At 37.7% G+C, this 18,534-nt stretch overlaps 1 protein-coding gene across 21 annotated transcripts in view; it reads left to right on the plus strand.

Annotated features, from left to right (window-relative positions):
• The window catches only part of SOX5 (SRY-box transcription factor 5), a 651,142-nt gene that overhangs the window by 379,743 nt on the left and 252,865 nt on the right, over nt 1-18,534 (plus strand). For 19 of the 21 annotated variants that reach the window (XM_065683868.1, XM_065683903.1, XM_065683877.1 and 16 more), the window contains one exon: nt 10,734-10,965. In XM_065683868.1, coding sequence (XP_065539940.1) covers nt 10,735-10,965 — 231 coding nt within the window. In that variant the 5' untranslated portion in view covers nt 10,734. The remainder of the gene's footprint in view (nt 1-10,733; nt 10,966-18,534) is intronic. The other 2 variants (XM_065683972.1, XM_065683995.1) reach the window with 1 other exon arrangement.

The following is an 18,534-nucleotide window of genomic DNA, read 5'->3' on the forward strand; positions in this document are numbered from 1 at the left end:
CAGTATAACAACTGTCAACCTTTCACAAGACGACTGAAGAAGGCTTCACAGTACAATATGCACAGTGAGTTAAGCAGGAGCCATCACATCATACCATAAACTTTTTCTGGTTTATCCCTCATGCAGTTATCCGTTGGAACAGAGATGGCATGACTCTGCAGATGACCTGAAGTAGGAGAGAGGAGTGCAAAACCGCCTGAATACTTGAAAACCAGTTCATATTATCTTTTGGAATATCAGAATGTCCGACTAAAATTATTTTTATTGAAACAATTTTTGTTTTACTCATTTTCAAAGTAATTTTCAGAGGCAGCAATTTTCACTGGTTTTTGAAAGGCAACATCTGGGCTTTGAAACAATCTCTTTTCAGCTTTGAAAATTCTACCTCAAATTGCTTAGACGTTATAAATGTTCTAAACTTTTTGTGGTTTTGTGTTGTTTGGTTTTGGGTTTGGCTTTTTCTAAATACATGTAAAAGGCAATAATGTATTTATTCCCTGTCACTTTATCTTCAAGATCAGTTTCATTTATTTTTTTTCCAGAATACCAGGTTCCTGGGCCAAGAATGCACCTGTCGTGTATAAACCCTCTGAAAAGGGAGGAGTGCACACATGCATATGAACAGAAAAAATAATAAAAATTCTAAGCAGCTGGAATTAACCCATTGGAAAGAAAATGTTTACATCCGTTAGAGACATTGCTCTTCTGAGTATATTTTTTCATACACACGTGTGCACAGACACAGAAACGTTTCACTATGCCTGTAATTCTCAAAGGCACACATAGGTTCTCTGAGGCTCCAATACTGCTCCCACTAAAGTTAAAGAAGGTCCAATATTTCAGTGATGCAAGTTCAAGCTATGAATGGGTATGCATGTATACTTCACTAGCATGATCAGTTTTACCAGGAAACATGTAGTAGAGGTCTGAACATGTGTGCTTGTGTGTTCCCGTGTTTATTTGCATTTCCTATGAAGTGATAAACATGATGCAAATGTGTAGGTGGATAATGATTGGAGTAAGAGTTTATATAAGGGTAGAATGATACTGTAAGTTCAGATGCACAAACATCAGCGGGTATATTGGAAATTATTTCGTAAGTGCAATTATGTGTACATTTATTAGAAGCAAATGTACATGCAATATGAACTTATTATTCTGAAATTAACAGTAGGGAAATTAAGAATGAAGTGGGGAAAAAACCCAGAGTGGTTTTTTTTTTTAATTATTTCCTTGTTTCTGGTTTGTTTGTAATTATATACAGAAATAAATAAATCCATTTGTTGAGTTTGAAATGTGACTAAAGAAAAAGAGGGGGAAAGGAGAGGGGACTTCAAGCTTGATAGCTGTTTCTTTGGTATTCTCATTACTGAGCAGCGGCATGATGGAACAGTGGGAAAGGCTGTGTCATTTTACTGAGATCTCAATCAAAAGAATGGCTTCTTGCGCTGAACTCTGGGCATCTTTTGTGAGAGAATTCGTATTATTAATGTTGATTCTACTGAAAGTAATTCATCATTTAATAATGCTTGAAGAAAATTTTATGTCAGCTTGATTAGAGAAAGACTACGAGTGACCAAGGATAAGCTCCCTAAATTGCAAAGTTTTAATATTAACTAACTTTTTTAGAATGAGCCTGTGCTTCCTTAGATTTCTTTGTAATAAGTCAGTCATTCATAATTGTCATAATTTTAAAGCTTTTTCAACTCCTTGCCTTCATTTCACTCAATGTCAATGGAAATTAGGTATGCACGTCTGTGAGTGATGTATGGATTCCTTGTAGCACGCAGCACAGCTCTCCCACTCAGCGTCTGGTGACTGCCTGACTTCTTTTCTGTCATTTTCAAGTATTAGTTTGTACAGTGAAATTTCAAGGCCTGAAATCTCTAATTATTTGACGAGATTCCTCTTTGTAGTTCAACAGGCAGAAGGGTGATGATTACCTAGTGTCACAGTGATTGCAATAGTACTTTCAGCAGTGAGCAGTTCGTTAAACTTTGCATGGAAATAAAACCAAAACTCTGGCATTTCTGCTGCAGTGTGAGGACAAATGTAAAATAATAATAAAAAGAGCAAGATAGACGAGGAGCTGAAGAGTGGGGGGAGATAGATTTCTGAAAGGTTTTGGGGGGGGGGGGTAGAGGGGAAGGAAGCCAGAGTTAATTTGAGGATGCACTGGAAAATAAATGAGCTTGTGGATTTAATTCAAAATCATCCAAGCAGAGTCTTTTGCATGAAAGAAGCCAGTGATCAGGCTCAGTTTACTTGAAACATCAACAATGCCTGCATCCTGCTGTTTCAGAGTTTGTGCTGATAGATGCTCATCATCTTTGACACTGCACCATTAGGGTTACATGTTGCCTGTACCATAACCACATTTTCAGTATGTGTCTGTTCTGGCTTTGAGAAGTTCTCAGAAAGTACAGGTTTTGAAGTTTGATCTTTTAGAAGCACACTTTTCAGCAGAACTAAAATCTGATCCTGTAGTTGCTGATTTATAAATATACTATTAGGTTTTTAGGGTTTTTTTTAGCTGACATACAGACTAGTGAAAAACAAAATGCTTACGAAGTTGACAGGTACCAAACAAAAACATGATACAAGTTCTCATGCTAAAGCTTACTTTGAGTGTATGCCTCTGGGTAAATCACTAAATGTTCCTGCTTAGCACGTACTAGTTCCTGTACAAAACAGAGACAATAATGCAAAGTCCTGCATGAGATCTACAAAAGAATTAGGTAATATTTTTTGCAGTAATAGAATATACTATCTTGATCATTTCACAGATTATGGTTCAGTTGAAGATTGGTTTGTTTCAGGCTAAATAACTTAGTTGTGGACAAAGAATCTTTTCCAGTTAACCTGCTTCAAAAGGTTAATGAAAATCTTTGCATAGCGCAGGTTAGAAACCGTCAACACAAACTTTTTTTCACAACGTGTTTCTACTAGACTTGATTTTACCGTGGTTTTTCATGCATAAATTCCTTGCACATGCAAGAAAATGTAGAAGATGTATTTTTGGTCAAAAGCATAGAGTTTATAGAAAGTTTGGGGATTTTTTCTAATAAAAGAAGAAAAGTTTTGCAAGGCTTTAGTTAACATTTTATTGAAAGACATCTCCAACAGCTTTCCTATTAAAGGGTTTCAAAACTTGTTGAAATTAGACAGTTTACCACTGGAATTTTGGACAGTACCTTTTCTCAAGAAACAGTTTCCACAATCTGTGGAAATCAGGTTTATCAGCCAAGCTGCTGATACTTCACTATACATAAAAATGCAAACTTTAAAATAGATAAGGGATAACATATTTCCTGCCCATTTTTTGTCAGAATCTTCTAAACTGGTTAAAGTTACCACATACAGGGAAGAAAATCTGGAAAGCAAAGGGAGGAAGTTGGCTGGGTAAAATGGAAATTATTGAGTGGCCTTAACCATAGGATTACTTGCAGCAGCTATAATAATAGAAAGCTGCACAGGAATTTTACACAGGTTATGCCATAATGATCCTGGTTTGCTTTAACAAATTTATGATTTGTTCAGCAAGCCCCTTTGCAAATAACACAACTTCTTGTGACATATGTGCATTTTAAAAGATGGCTGATTGATATGATCTTAGAAAGTAATGGTTAGCAGATTATCCCATCTCAGTGTGAGTGACAGATGAGACCATGTTTCATGCACATTTTTTATTGATTAGCAGATTAGAGATGTTTGCTTCTTTTATTTTGTTTTGTTTTAATTGTAAAATTATTTCAGTAAAGAATTCCAAACCAGGCTGTAAATGACTCAAAGATATTGCCAAGTGAAGTCTGTTTTCAGTGGTATGTGTAGAAACAAGTCAGGCTTGCAGTTCCCAGTGGGACAGAGTGTGGGAGTCTGCCACCCTTACTCATGTTGAGTAATACCTTATTACACAAGTAATCCTGTCACAGTGAACAGAGCTGTTTTGGTTTTTTCTAAAGGTACTAGTTATTCAGTGTACATAAATAATGAATGAATTTGGAGCCAAAATGAAATGGAGACAGTCATTAGTATTAGCTAGCACCTTTTGCTTGGACTGTCTGTAGAGAGATAACAGCATCAATAAACCTGGGAATATGAACGTTAGTACTAAATGTTATCAGAGATGAGGCAAATGTATTGCTGACATTTTGGATAAGCTTGTATTTGTGCATCTATATGCATTTGTATATGCTTTAACATTAGATACATGTAGTATTGGTGCTGCCTGTAATCATAAGTATTTCCTGTGGAAAAGCAGAGTCCGCAGATTTCTGACATGTACTTTAATTAGAGGGAAATATCCCTGCAGATCAGGAAGAGAGTCGGATCGAATCCTGTGGAAGTTCCTGGGACCAGTTTAGTGCATAGCATTTGGTTTGGAATCAGGCCACGTTAGTGAGTAAATTCCTGATGCTGCTGGTGGCTGGAATGACCCTCCACATTGCTGCTGGAGGCTCAGATCCGCTCTTCTTGTCCTTGAGCATCTCTTCAGAATACAGCTCTATGCATGTCTCCGATGTATGGGGCCAAGTGATTTAAACTCTACCCATGAGAAAGACTTAGTTTATAGTTGCCAGAGGAACTCAAGAGGTGAACGTTTTCATGCCGATTCAGAAACGGGCTATGCGACTCCAGTCAGGCACTGTCACGCCTAGTTATGGTGAGAAAACAACAATGCCTCTCTTGATAAAGGAAAAAAAGTCTTGCACAGTCAAAATTCTGACATACAATTTAAATCATCTCTCTACATCCTGTGGACTTGGAGCTGTCAAAAAGGCAAAGCCTGTGTTTGAATGGAAAAGCTTTTTATTTCTTTAAAAAGTGTACCAACTATAATTATCCATAACTATGCAGGCCTGTTTTAATGCTGCTTTATAATTACAGGTCTTAATGCTAGATTATACGAAGTCATTTATAAATAGTCAGAACAGAGGGACTTTGGGAGTTTTTAACCTGTAGATTGCTGTGGGTTGTGGCAGCTGATGGGATTTTGCCTGTGTATGTATAGGGTGAGCTGTGTAGTGATTGATGAATCCCTTAATTAACTCCCAACAAGTTAAGATTTATGGCCTCATATCTTTTTCTCCTGACACATCTGTGTTTGTCACTTTTGAAGACATGGATAAGCCATTTCTCCAAAAGCTTTTGTGGGTGTCTGAAATGTTTCTGGGGTATTTTGCTTAACATAACAAGATTAGAGTTTTATGACATAAAATTTGTGAAATTTTGTGGGATGAGCGATCATGTCGGGATGGATGCTGGTTGTATGCTAGAGGGCACTATCTCCTTGAATTCTGGATACCATTTTAGATTTATTTTGGGTTTACAATCTTATATGAAATTAACTAAACCAAATGAACAAATGGAGCTGTAGTGGGATCACTTAAATGAGATTCTGTTAATAATAATTTTAAAAGAGATCTGTGGAAAGATCCTCACTTCTGTGAGACACTGAACTGAAGGAAAAAGAAGAAAAAAAGGGTATTTGGTCCCTTGAAATTATTTGGATGGAACCAATGCTTGTGATGGCATGAGGAAACAATTCATGTGGACAGAGTGTAGCTCTAACTCTCTCCAGTAGGAAAATCCAGCCATGATGAAGCCAGTCCAAAAACACTGAGATCAATAGACACAGGGTATCAGTTTAAGCCTACAAAGAGTCTGTTGTAAACTGAATGCGATTAAAGAAATACATGGAGAAGCTATTGTAAGATGAATCACATCAAATATTTGTGGACTAAGAGTTAGAGAGAGATTCCACTTCCCTGGGGAAAAAGAAAAATCATTCTTGCTACCAGGAAAAGCATTTATTTAATGAAAAATTAACAAAAAGCATGTTTTTTACTGCAATTTCTGCATATTAAAAAGCCTTTATAAAAACAGGAAAAAAAAATCCCTTCTTAAGAAACAGGGTTGTATTTGAATTCATCTTAAGTTCCAGCCTAACCACTCATAAAAATCAATCATGGGGATACCCTTCAAAACTTCAGTGTGTCTCTACAGTAGGCTGAGTACTGCCTGTGTCCCATTGTGTCTGAACTCTGTAGGTTTAGGTTGTCTAAGAAATTACTATTTAGCTACTTATAATCAGTAGAGATGGTTAATGGCTGTTAAAAAACCCCCTAACTCTTCTTGCTATCTTAAGTTGCAGAAGATTTCATCTGCAGAGATACCTTTTAAGATTCAGAATCTGGTCCAGCATATCGCTACTTTTCTGAGAGATGTATCTTGGGTTTTTTTTGGGTTTCTTTAATCTTATCCATAAATTGATGTTTGGGGAAAGTGATGGTTCCTCTCTCATTGTAAACTGTCTTTCAGAGGTTTGTAATTGAAAACCCTTCTGAGTTTAAACTAATTTGAGGAAAAGATCTCGAAGCTGTGTAGATTGTAAACTGTCATGTTATCATTGAGGGTAGATCAAGGATGTTTGCAGTCCTTTGTTAAGATGGGATAATTCCAGTCCTTCTTTAAACCTAGAGCTGTTTAAAAGGGCTCCATTTCAGACAACATTGTTATTAAAATTTTTAGCTGTTTCTCTTTCCTTATTGTTTATAATGGGAACTCTATTTGCATCTCAGATACAGAATCTGGTAAGAACTACTGTTAGCTCAATAGGAAAATGAAAGTGAATGAAAAAAAAGACCATTTCAAATTCAGAAAAGGGATCAATAAATTTGTAGAAATAATGAAAGACCATCTGTGAGTGAATTTATCTTGTATCATGTGGTTTTCTGCTCATGAACCTGTAAGAGATTTGATCCTTTGCTGCTATAGACTTTGTTAGTTACTGTCCTTCTGGAATATATTCGCAAAAGATACGGATTTGTTTAGTTAAATCTTCCATTTTCTGGTGGAAATTTCCAATGTGTTCATAAAGGAGTAGGTAATTTCTGTGAAACTCTGATGTTTGCATTTGATATTAAAGGGGGTGATGAGATTTCTGAAAGGCCAGATTATGCCTAATGTGCACTGTCTATGGACAGAGGTACCTGAAAACAAATTGTGGTCATCATTTGAGCTCTAATAATCCTTATCGAGGGTTGTGCATCTGTGTTTTTTGAGTGTTGTAGTTGCTTGGAAGGCTAACATAGATTAGATCCTCAACTTTGCTGCCTTAGCCATTTTAGCAGTTTATTAGCCTTCTAGCATTGTAATGGGCGCATGGCTTGTAATTTAAACTGGATCTTTAAAAAGGTGCATGAAGAAGGAAAAAGTTTCTTCATCTCTACTATCACTGTAGATTGGCCTACAGTTCAACCTATAGGTTTTCATTTTAGATCAAAACCATAATAGTCTCTGCTATTATTAGTACATGGAGGTGGTCACCTCTATTGCCTTCCTTGCTTCTTTTTATAAATTCCCTGCAAGAAAATGGTATCATCCCTGTTGGGAGCAATGACAAGCAGAAGGCGGTGATGATCTACAGCGTGCTATCTGAGCACAATAGAGGAAATCACATATTCACTAATAAAGTTAGCAGAAGAGCTTTATTTCAACGTGCTAGTCAAACTCTTCTTGTGAAGCAATGTGACAGAATTTGGGTTATTCTGGGTTAACAGCAGCAGAAGTTTTTTAATACAATTTGGGTATATATATATATATATATACACACACATATATAAATAAATAATACAAACCAAGGCATCCTCTATATTTTATTGTCAAAGTGAGTGTAGTGGAGGCTTTCGTAGACAGTTTACAATATTTTCATTTGTCTTATTGAATATAAATGTCCTAAAGTATAGAACATTATTGTGGAATAATTGACTAATGATTTTGTGTCCCTCCCTTATTGTTTGCCAAAATAGAGACAACTGCTTAGCGCTGATTTTCAGAAAGCAAGATTTTGTAAGAACCCAAGTTTCTATTAAGGCAGCACTGAAATGAGTAACAAAAATGTTACATTCAGAATCGATAGCAAATGTATATCTTGGTGGGGTGCAATGCAGAATATGAATAATTCATCTTAACTTCAGGAGGGAGTTGCATGGTTTCTGCAGAAGAAAAGCTTGGGATCTGTCACGTCAAACATAGCTGCAAAATGCTGAATTCAGTGGGCTAGTAGAAAACTGCCAGTAAGAGTCTATGTGGCGATCTCTGTCTTTATACATATGCTTCGCTGCAGACACGTAGGTGGGAAAGCCTAGAAGACAGAATTCAGGTAGGATGTATGAAGTGTTAGTCTGTTGGACTAAGTCAAACATTAATAGAAAATACAGATTGCTTCACTATGTACAGGCAATAGGTAGTTTTCAGAACAGGCAATGTGCAGCTGAATATAGGTTCTGGTATGGATTTTTTTGCCGGAGTTTTTGTTGTTCTTGGGTTTTTGTTTTGGTGATGTGGGTTGTTTTTTGTTTTTCAATTTTTTATTTTTTATTTTTTTTTTAAATATAACCTAGCTTGGCTCAGGAAGCAAAGCTCAAAATGAGATCATTAGAAGCAAAATAAGTCCTAACAAAGGGCTGTTTAAAGTCACTGTTTGTTTTCAGACCCCGTTGACTGCTGCTAAGAATCATTTCGTGCTCAATATGCCAAATCGTATGGACATGCTCCACCTCACAGCAACCCCACGCATGGTTCAAGAGGCTGCTAGGCTTTTGAAATGCAGTCCTTTAACTGTGAAGTGGAAAATCAAAATAGGGTAATTAGAATCATAAATACTAGATTTTTGAGGAGGAGCAGTATTACTTTAGCCTGTCTTCAACTTTTTGCATACAGTAGTCTTCAGTTTTCTGATCATAACTTACTATTTTCTATCAAATATTTCTCCTTTTTACTTATTATTCTTTTTGACTATGCCTATAGGATTTCTTATTCCTCATTCCACTCCTTATTACAGATGCCCCTGCTTAGCACAGTGACCCATTATGCCATCCATGCACATACCCTGATTTTCATGAACAATGTTGCTGTAATTAATCCCAGAAGTCGTCTGCATTTTAATACTTCGCTGGACCCCTCTATTTTGAAGACGAAGCTGGAAGTGTTGTGGGTTCAGATTGTCCTATAAAATCTTCAGCACTGCCAGATTTGGATGAAAAGTGCATTTTCCAATGAACTAAGTATTCTTTCAGTCTTTCAAAAAATTGAAGATATACATGTGCTATCAGAACAGTGTTACCATAAAGTCTCAAAAATTTCAGAATGTGGGCCTGAACTTTAAGTGAGGATTTTTGCATGATTTTTACAGTGCCTGCTGTATGTATCCTTTTCTATATAGATAATAGATATATCATCTATTATCTATAATAAATGTATATTACATTTACATGTGTCTTCTGATCTGACTGTAGGTGGGAATTATAGGGTACTTTGATAACAAATTCTCATTTACTTACTACAACCCTGAATTTGTGTTGTCCAAAGCTTAGATTATTAATGTGCAAATGTTTAATTGCTTAACTATCCCAGATCTGTGAACCTGAAAAGATTCTTGCAACATGGATATAGTACTCTGTTGTTCACATGGGTGAAGTTTTATAAAGATGAGTTTTGGCTTGATAGCAAGTTATTTTATTGTATTACATTTTCTCTCTTTTCTCTTTTTCTTTTCCCTTTCCTTTCCTTTCCTTTCCTTTCCTTTCCTTTCCTTTCCTCTTTCCTCTTTTCTCTTTTCTCTTTTCTCTTTTCTCTTTTCTTTTCTTTTCTTTTCTTTTCTTTTCTTTTCTTTTCTTTTCTTTTCTTTTCTTTTCTTTTCTTTTCTTTTCTTTTCTTTTCTTTTCTTTTCTTTTCTTTTCTTTTCTTTTTTCTTTTCTTTTCTTTTCTTTTCTTTTCTTTTCCTTCCCTTCCCTTCCCTTCCCTTCCCTTCCCTTCCCTTCCCTTCCCTTCCCTTCCCTTCCCTTCCCTTCCCTTCCCTTCCCTTCCCTTCCTTTTCCTTTTCCTTTTCTTTCCTCTCCTCTCCTTTCCCTTTTCCTTTTCCTTTTCTTTCCTTTTTTTCTTTTTTCTTCTCTTCTCTTCTCTTCTCTTCTCTTCTCTTCTCTTCTCTTCTCTTCTCTTCTCTTCTCTTCTCTTCTCTTCTCTTTTCCCTTCCCTTCCCTTCCCTTCCCTTCCCTTCCCTTCCCTTCCCTTCCCTTCCCTTCCCTTCCCTTCCCTTCCCTTCCCTTCCCTTCCCTTCCCTTCCCTTCCCTCCTCTCCTCTCCTCTCCTCTCCTCTCCTCTCCTCTCCTCTCCTCTCCTCTCCTCTCCTCTCCTCTCCTCTCCTCTCCTCTCCTCTCCTCTCCTCTCCTCTCCTCTCCTCTCCTCTCCTCTCCTCTCCTCTCCTCTCCTCTCCTCTTTTATCCTTTTTTTCTTTACTTTTTTTTTTTTATCAGTTATGGTTAAATACATGCGGATGTTAATTCCTTAAAAACTAAGTTGACAATAGCTTGTATCAGGAGACATTCTGTCTTCTTAGAGTCTCTTGCAAATGCAAAACCAGATGGGTATTTTTTAAAGGAATTGCATTTCATTATACAGTCTTCTTAGGTGAATTTTCATGTTTAAGAAGCCAGAATACAAGAGAGTGCTATATTAGTGTATTATTCTCACAACAAACAAGCCACTGTTCTGTTGCTACCTGCTTGGCCATTGTTCCCAATTGTGTATGCTTTGCAGTGGTATTTGGATGGTTTCCTGCTCTCTGCCAGCACAAAAAAGGCATTTCTGTTACAATGGCCCCTAACCACACAATGACGGCATTAAGGATTTATTTGGAGGTTTCATTATTTTTTCCTCTTTTGTTCCTTCCAGGATGTCTTCCAAGCGACCAGCCTCTCCGTATGGGGAAGCAGATGGAGAGGTAGCCATGGTGACAAGCAGACAGAAAGTGGGAGAAGAGGAGAGTGACGGGCTCCCAGCCTTTCACCTTCCCTTGCATGTGAGTTTTCCCAACAAGCCTCACTCTGAGGAATTTCAGCCAGTTTCTCTGCTGACGCAAGAGAACTGTGGCCATAGGACTCCCACTTCTCAGCACAACACAATGGTAGGTTTGCTAATGGTCTATTGTGCTTACATCCATTCTTTGAATTCTGCCTCTACAGTACTTTGGCATCAAGATCTGTACTTTATGGAGTATACAATGCACAGTTACACATACAGAACACACTACAATAATGTGAAAGTTTTGACCTAGCTGGACTGCCTTTACCCTTCACTACAAACGCTAAATCACTCACAGTGCAAACCCCGCTTTTCCTCACCTTTGCCTACTGGCATTTAGGGTGCTAAGATTTTTAGCTGCAGTGATGTGGATTTGAAGTGTATGTGTTCAGCAAACAGTAAATGGTTTTGGAACGCTGTAAGTGAGAGTCATGTTTGGCATGGTGTCTGAACTATCACCCCAATGCCAAGTTTATGCAATAGTTAAGGCACGGAAGTCTGTATAAAGGGTAAAAAAAGGCAACTTTTGATTTTGCTTGTTTTAAAAATTCACATCTGATGTGTATTTCACATGCCACAGATACCTACAACTAAATTTGCTGTGCTTATAGGATTAAATTAGCCTTCCGCTTTTTCACTTGTGAATTCCCACCTTTTTGTGCACTTTACAAATGACACCGTGCGTTTAATTCATTACATTTAGCAGCCCACTGAAAGACCAGAACTGGCTTTATCTGAAAGCAGATAATCGAGGAAAAAGCAATGCTGTGTTCTTTGCTAGTGTCACTATTATAACCTGATGAACTTGGGCCCTTCATGCAGAGTACTGTCATACATTCTTACAAAGGTGGGAAAGTGCAGGGAGAGGCATTGAAACCCCAGGACTTAAGCAGCTTGACAAAACTTGCTAGTGTGAACACACTCAGCTTTTTGCCTGTTTACAAATAGACTGTAACTTTTCTGTTAGTCCCCCACTTTGACAAAGGCACTGACAATTTCACTTTAAGTGAAGATAATGAATGGACCTGCATATTTGAAGGCTTTTAAAAAGGCATTGCAAAATAGGTGATAGTGTATTCTCATAAAAGCCTGCAACAGCTCCATAGCGGTATTTAAGCCCTTAGAGCTCCTTACGCATATGTAACAAGCCCTAACTAAAAAGCCTTAGGGATTATGATTTCTCATAGGACCAAGTCACTGGGTAGTCACTCTCCTAGACAAAATAACTCACTGATCCTTATGCAGTTTTCTTCTTTTTTGGTCTAATGCTTAAGTTCAAACAGTGGTTTGGAATATTTAATTTAGTTTGTTGTTGCAACTTTATATGAAGAAGGAACATTGTTGAAAAAATTACTCGCAGGCAGACATATCATTATCTTTTGCTAGCTTAGTTCTCATCCTTTATCATATGTTTTATGGAGATGAAATTCATTAATATACAGTTCCAGCCAATGGGAAATTAGGTAATGTAACTGGTGTATGAGCTTTGCTGTATTTTGGCCTACTCTAAGAGAATGTACTGAAGATAAAGGTTGTTCCTAACAACATTTAAGTCAATAGATAAACTTGTAATGACACTAGGAGTGTAGAATCAGACCCTAATGAAATAAAACTTTGTTGTCTTCTAAGGAGACCAGCAGGAGTATTTTAACTGCACCTCACTGAAATGACTTAACTGCTCTTTAACTGATTTTAACTAACTTCTTTATTTGTTCATAGTTTTTAAGACTAAGAAGGTTAGCTGATAATCTAGTGTGGCTTGCTGCTATGAATGCTATATTTAATATGATGTCAAAACAGTATGTTCTGTTTCTTTTTAATACAAGATACTGAGTTACTGCATGATTTAGACACTTTTGCTGCACTAGTTAGATGCTGTAGGCTTATCCAAAGTGTGCTTGGGGGGTTGTAGGGACTGATTTTTATTTCATCCATATTTAAGAAAATTGCCAGTTTGTATGAATGTGACATTTTGATAATGTCTTTCTTTTAGTGAAGAGCGTCTTGTGAAAATCATCATTCAAGTAGGTGAGAAAGGACGTAGCCTATGTGTCTCCAGAAAGAGGGAAGTGATCAGTATAAATGAGTAATGTATATATAATCACTCCCTCTGTTGTTGTGATACGTAGTTACAAGAAGGAAGTAACTGAACCTGGTGCTTGGATAACTTTTAGATGACTTCAGTTTGAGTAATTAGCAGTTACAGAAATCATTCCCAAAGGGTATTCACTTTGGTTGCATTACAGAGGTCATTTTTCTTGTGTTTGGATTGACATGCTCTGCTATTTTGTAGTGCCTGGGAAGCAAATCCAGGCATATGCACATGTGCACACACCACCATACAGTGCAGTCCAATGCAGTTTTATTGATAAAGCTCTAGCAGTGTGCTTCACACTTCTTAATAGCTTGTCAGCTGTGCTACTATACCTACTGACCGAGTCTGCAAGTGACTATGGAGTTCTCATTTCGCAGCCACATGCTGTCCTTAGCAGGGTACACCTTTATAGATCTCTCCAATGTCCAGCAAGACAGGATCAGATGTAGTCAGTCTGAAATCATGCAGTGCATCACTTCACTCCTCTAAACCATCTTGCTTTGTGCGTGATTGTTGGCTAAGGCTCTTCTCCAAAGGGGTTCTTAGATACACATGGTATAGATCCAGAGAGATCTGTGTTAGCTACATTTGCAGCACCCATTTGGCTTAGGGAACAGTCTCACCAGAAGAAAGCCACAGCCAAGGGATCTGTAAAAGGTACGGAATTGCACAGCTTTGCCTTATCAGTAGGCTGTGTAGCTGAATTCCTCTTCTTACCATAGCCATCCTTGCCTCTTCATATTCTGCCTCTCAGCACTGGGTCATGAAGGAGCAGTTAGGAAAACAATTTCAACCGTGAGAATCAATTTCTTTGCCTCACTTTCCTAGCTGCTAATTGGCCCTCTGTTTCATAGTTTACTTCCAGCTGTGTTTCCTTTTACAAGTCTGACCAGCTGGGACATCATAGGATCCTTAAGGCAAAGGGCTGATTGCACTAGAGTGATAACTCAACAGTTTATCCAACTGAGACTTATGAAAATTTACCCTGTTCCACTTTACCAAGTTGTAACAACTGCCAACTTAGAGACACTGCTCAGAATGCTGGGTAATTTTTTTATTTTTTTTTTTAAGGAGGGCAGAATCCCTAGAAAGAAATCTTAAAACCTAACTAGAAATTGGCAAAAAACTACAAAACCCAACTTCCTATCCAAATGAACAGGGTATTTCTGAGAATGCTGGAACTGAAGCCAGAGAAAGGTTAGTGCAGGGGGCACAAACTGAAAATGCAGGAGGCTCCATCTGAGCATGAGGAAACACTTTTTGCTGTGGGGATGACTGACCATAGAACAGGTTGCCCACAGAGGTTGTGGAGTCTTCCTTCTTGGAGATACTCAAAAGCCATTTGGACACAGTCCTGGGCAACTGACTAGGTGGCCCTGCTTGATCGGGGGTTGGACTAGGTGACCTCCAGAGGTCCCTTCCAACCTCAACCCTTCTGTGGTTCTGTAAAGGCAGGGACAACTCTATCCCAAACTGTCTTCCTCTTGATAGAAGAAACTAGGTGTTTATTGTTAAGTAGGAAAGCTCTCGCATTGATAAAAACGAAACAATATATTAGACTTAAACCAAAGGCTCAGTAGAAAATACAAGACAAATTATTTAAACCAAAGGCTCAGTAGAAAATACAAGACAAATTATTTGACCTAAAATATATCCAAGAGTCCCCTTAGGACATTCATAGCAGTCTCTAAGCTTAGCAGGGAAACACTTGAGGAATTACAGTATTAATCAGTACGTCTTTTGAAGAAACCTATTCAGGCTACAGTATTTGAACAGCACAGATAGTTTTAGTTCATGCAAGTTCTGAGGGTTTATATAATTTGTTTCTGTTTGTCTGCCTTACCATGTTGCTTTTGCTACTTCTCAAGACTACTGATTTCACCAGTGGTGTCTGTCTGCTAATTTCTGAAAACAAGATGTCAAGGTTAAAAGCACTGATTAAAATACACTATGGGCATGGTATACTGTGGTCAAGTTCGGCCATTCTTCTTAACTGTAGAATATCAATCAAATACTGGAATGATGATTTGTGGGGGGAGGGGGAAGGAAAAAAAAAGGAAGTTCTGACTAAAAGATCAAACTGGTAAGGTGCAATTTTAGCCCAGATTTGTCCTGGACTTCCAGTGGGATTTAGAATTCATTTTCAGCAGTGCTTTAATTGATAGGGAATATTACAGTGTGCCATTAAGTAGCTTTATTGCTTCACACAAAAAAAAAAAAGTTGCATTTCTGTGGTTAATGAAGTTATTTCTCTGTAATTTGGGAATAATATTAAGACATTTTGGTCATATTAAGAACAGCACTACTAGTGGTCAAAGAGCTTACCAAATCGTTGTTTCATGTTTTCCCTCCACTTTTCCAAAATAAAAGGTTGTTTAATGGTGCATTTAAATTCTCTTACCACATACATTCTGGCCTGTATTTCACCTGTTGGTCTGGGCTTATCAGCATGTGCGTAGCATTGGATCAGAAAAACAGGCAACTAGAGCACTTAGCTTCTATGTAGAAGTTGCAAAGAGAATAGAAATCTGAATGCATATAGCTTTTTAAAAAGTCAAATAGGACTCTAATTATATGGAGCTAAAGAATGCCTATTAAAAACCCCAAAAAAACCACAGTGGTTTTAGAGAAATTTTAATTTCCAGTGTACCTTTGTGCATCAAGCTTAGGATAAGTTATTGTGATGGTACAATGCGCAGTGTTGTGAACACCAGTGCCGTTATTGTGCCAGCTCTAATAATGAGAATTTCATTGTTTGGGGAGAGCAGTCTCCTACACTCTAGACAAAAGTGTAATTACTTTTGAACGATGTGGAATGTGCTCAGTTTAATAGCACGGAGAATAGATTCACAAAGATTCAGATAAAGCTAGCTTGGAAGCCATATGTGCAATGTGGCAGTATGAAATTGTTAGCAGGCACCGTAATTGCAACACACACACACACACACACACACACACACAATTTCACAGTTTAAACTATAAACCGTTGTTTCTGTAAGAGACAGACAGGCTTATCTGAACAAGACTAGCTCAATTAAAACAAAGCAGAAACGGTGGTAAGTTTGCATTTGTTTTTTTTTTGGTGTTCTTTCCTTCCTCTCTTAATGGTAAATTGATATTTATAAGATGATGAAATTGCATTGTTACAAACATTGCATTATAAATGTCACCACAGAAGTAGCACATGAAAGCAGTTTCCACAGATAAAATTTCAGGCTTGTATTGGAGTTTGATCTTTTCAGTCTTTACACTTGCACTGTTTCAGAGGATGACTCTGTGGGCTATTAGGAAAGGGAACAAATAAAGAAGAATCAGCCAGAACTGATCAAGCAGCTGTAGAAGTTGCCTACTGCATCATTTAGTCCGGACTCTATAGAGCTCTCTGCAGTCCTTAAGAACCAGTGGTGGTGGAGCTGGAAAAAGTTTTGATGCTTCTCCTATCTGCCTGACAAAATATCTGCCATTTAAGTTGTTACAACCTGCCTGTCCTCCTTGCCACAATCTGTGTTATCCTGGCTCTCCAATCCTGTCCTATCTATGTATGTAAGTAATACCTATATTTAGCTATCACGTGCAAACTTCTTGTTGTGCGGGCCCCGTATAGGGCAAGTAAATACAAAGAGAATGTTTTAATTCTTCACATGAGGCAGGGATCAAAGCCATAGTGCAATTCAGGAGCAGTACGCTAGTTTATGGAAGTTCCTTTGGTTTATTCTACCACTCTCTTAATACAGTGATTTTTGCTTACTTGTGGACATGGAAGATCAGAATGGATATATCATTCCAGCTGAAGCCAATAGGCAGAAAGACTGGCTGAAGTTTGAGATGACCCATTGGCGTTATGATCTGACTCTAGAAGGTCCGAAGGTTGGTTAGGGAACAATAAATAAGTAATGAAGTAGGAAAACATTTTTTTCCAAGCAGGAGGAACTACATTTGAAACAATAAATTAACAAATCAAGACCAGACTTAGCATCTATAAATTGCCTGAAATACAGTGTGCAGATGACTGTAGTTTTTAAAGGCCATGAAGAGAAGTGGAAACAGCAGTTGTTTGTTTTTGCTGAAGATCATCTTACTGTGAAGCAGTCACGTTTTTAATGGATTCATTTGAATGCAGTTAAGCAGAAAATAATCAACAGAAAAGTAAACACCTTTGTTTTATAGAAGTGCTGGGAACTGTATGTATCCATTGTTTGTAAGTAAGTGATTATATGCCTAGGAATCAATTCATTGACTTCATACTAGAAAATATCTTCACTTAAGCTTCTTGCATAAATGCTTGTAAAAGGTAATTCAAATGAAGAGCTGAAAACTTCCACAGGAAAAAAGATAGGTAAAACCATAAAGCCACAGTCAGTAGGAGTATTTGAACCAGATGGTCTCTCTTACAATGAAAAAACCTAAAAAATACATAAGCCTTAAAAGAAAAAAAAGTTGGTCATCTTTCTAAGGAAAGTCATCTGTCTTAGGACTTCCACATTGGACAGTGATTTCATTCCAAATTAATATCTCAATCCAGACTGCCTTCAGTAAGTAGTTCAGTTTTCAATTACACACCTTGCTGAGACCTGCTAGACAATTTCACTGAAGACTGTACATCTTTGCTGCAAAGAGTGCCTTGGCATCCGCTCTGCCAGGTCAGCCGAGTGGTGTATGCCGCTTTCATGGCCTGAAGTGTAGCAGCATGCCCACAGTCGTACATTGCATTGCAGCCAGTACCCAGAAGACTGGGACACCGATACCTTCCAGAGGGAAGTAGGAGATAACCACAAATTTAAAACAAAATCCTGAAGCTACTGGTTTGAAGAGCAATGATGAGGACAAGGGTATGGAGAAAGCCCCAGCAGGACTGCAAGATTAGTTTTTCAGCAAGAATTTAAAGAGACTGTATTTAAGTGCTCCTACTTCTTGATAATAGTTTTTGCTTTCAAAAAGTCAGTCCCTAGGTGTGACATAATACAGGCAGGATCTATGGTATCTCCATCTTACTGGAACTCAAACAATAGCTGTGGACTTCATGTAGTTTCTCCAGTTCAGGTCCATCACCTATGGTACTCTGTTCAAATTTATTCTGAAGCACTGCCCTTTCTTTGGTGATGGTGAATCTCTACAGTGTTCTAGTGAGGCAGAAACTCTGCTGCCACTTCAAACTTAAAACTCTGCTGCCACTTGCCCCCTGCATAATGCAAACTTCTGCTTTTGCACACCACCTTGACTAATTTTTCTTTCAGTAGTTGACCATTCATTTTAGAACTTCCAGATCCACTTAACTTCCTCCAAGCAGCTAATGTGGTTTTGTCCCTTTCTTTTCACTGCAGGTGAGAAAGCCGTTTTCTCTATTACCAGCTTTATAAGAACAATATTACTCTATCACTTTCTGTCTGCTTGCAATTGTCCTCTGAAAACCTTTTTCTGCCTTGCCCATTTTCTTTCTCTGCTTGTAGTAATATTTAACTTAGTCATTTTTATGATTAAATCCATTCTAAAGCCTTTTAGTAAATAGCTCATATGAAGATATTGCACTGTAAAAGAAAGCATTGTGATATTTGCTTGGGCAGAATGTCAATAAACTGG

Source organism: Lathamus discolor, chromosome 1 (assembly GCF_037157495.1).
Source record: "Lathamus discolor isolate bLatDis1 chromosome 1, bLatDis1.hap1, whole genome shotgun sequence".
Classification (NCBI taxonomy): domain Eukaryota; kingdom Metazoa; phylum Chordata; class Aves; order Psittaciformes; family Psittacidae; genus Lathamus; species Lathamus discolor.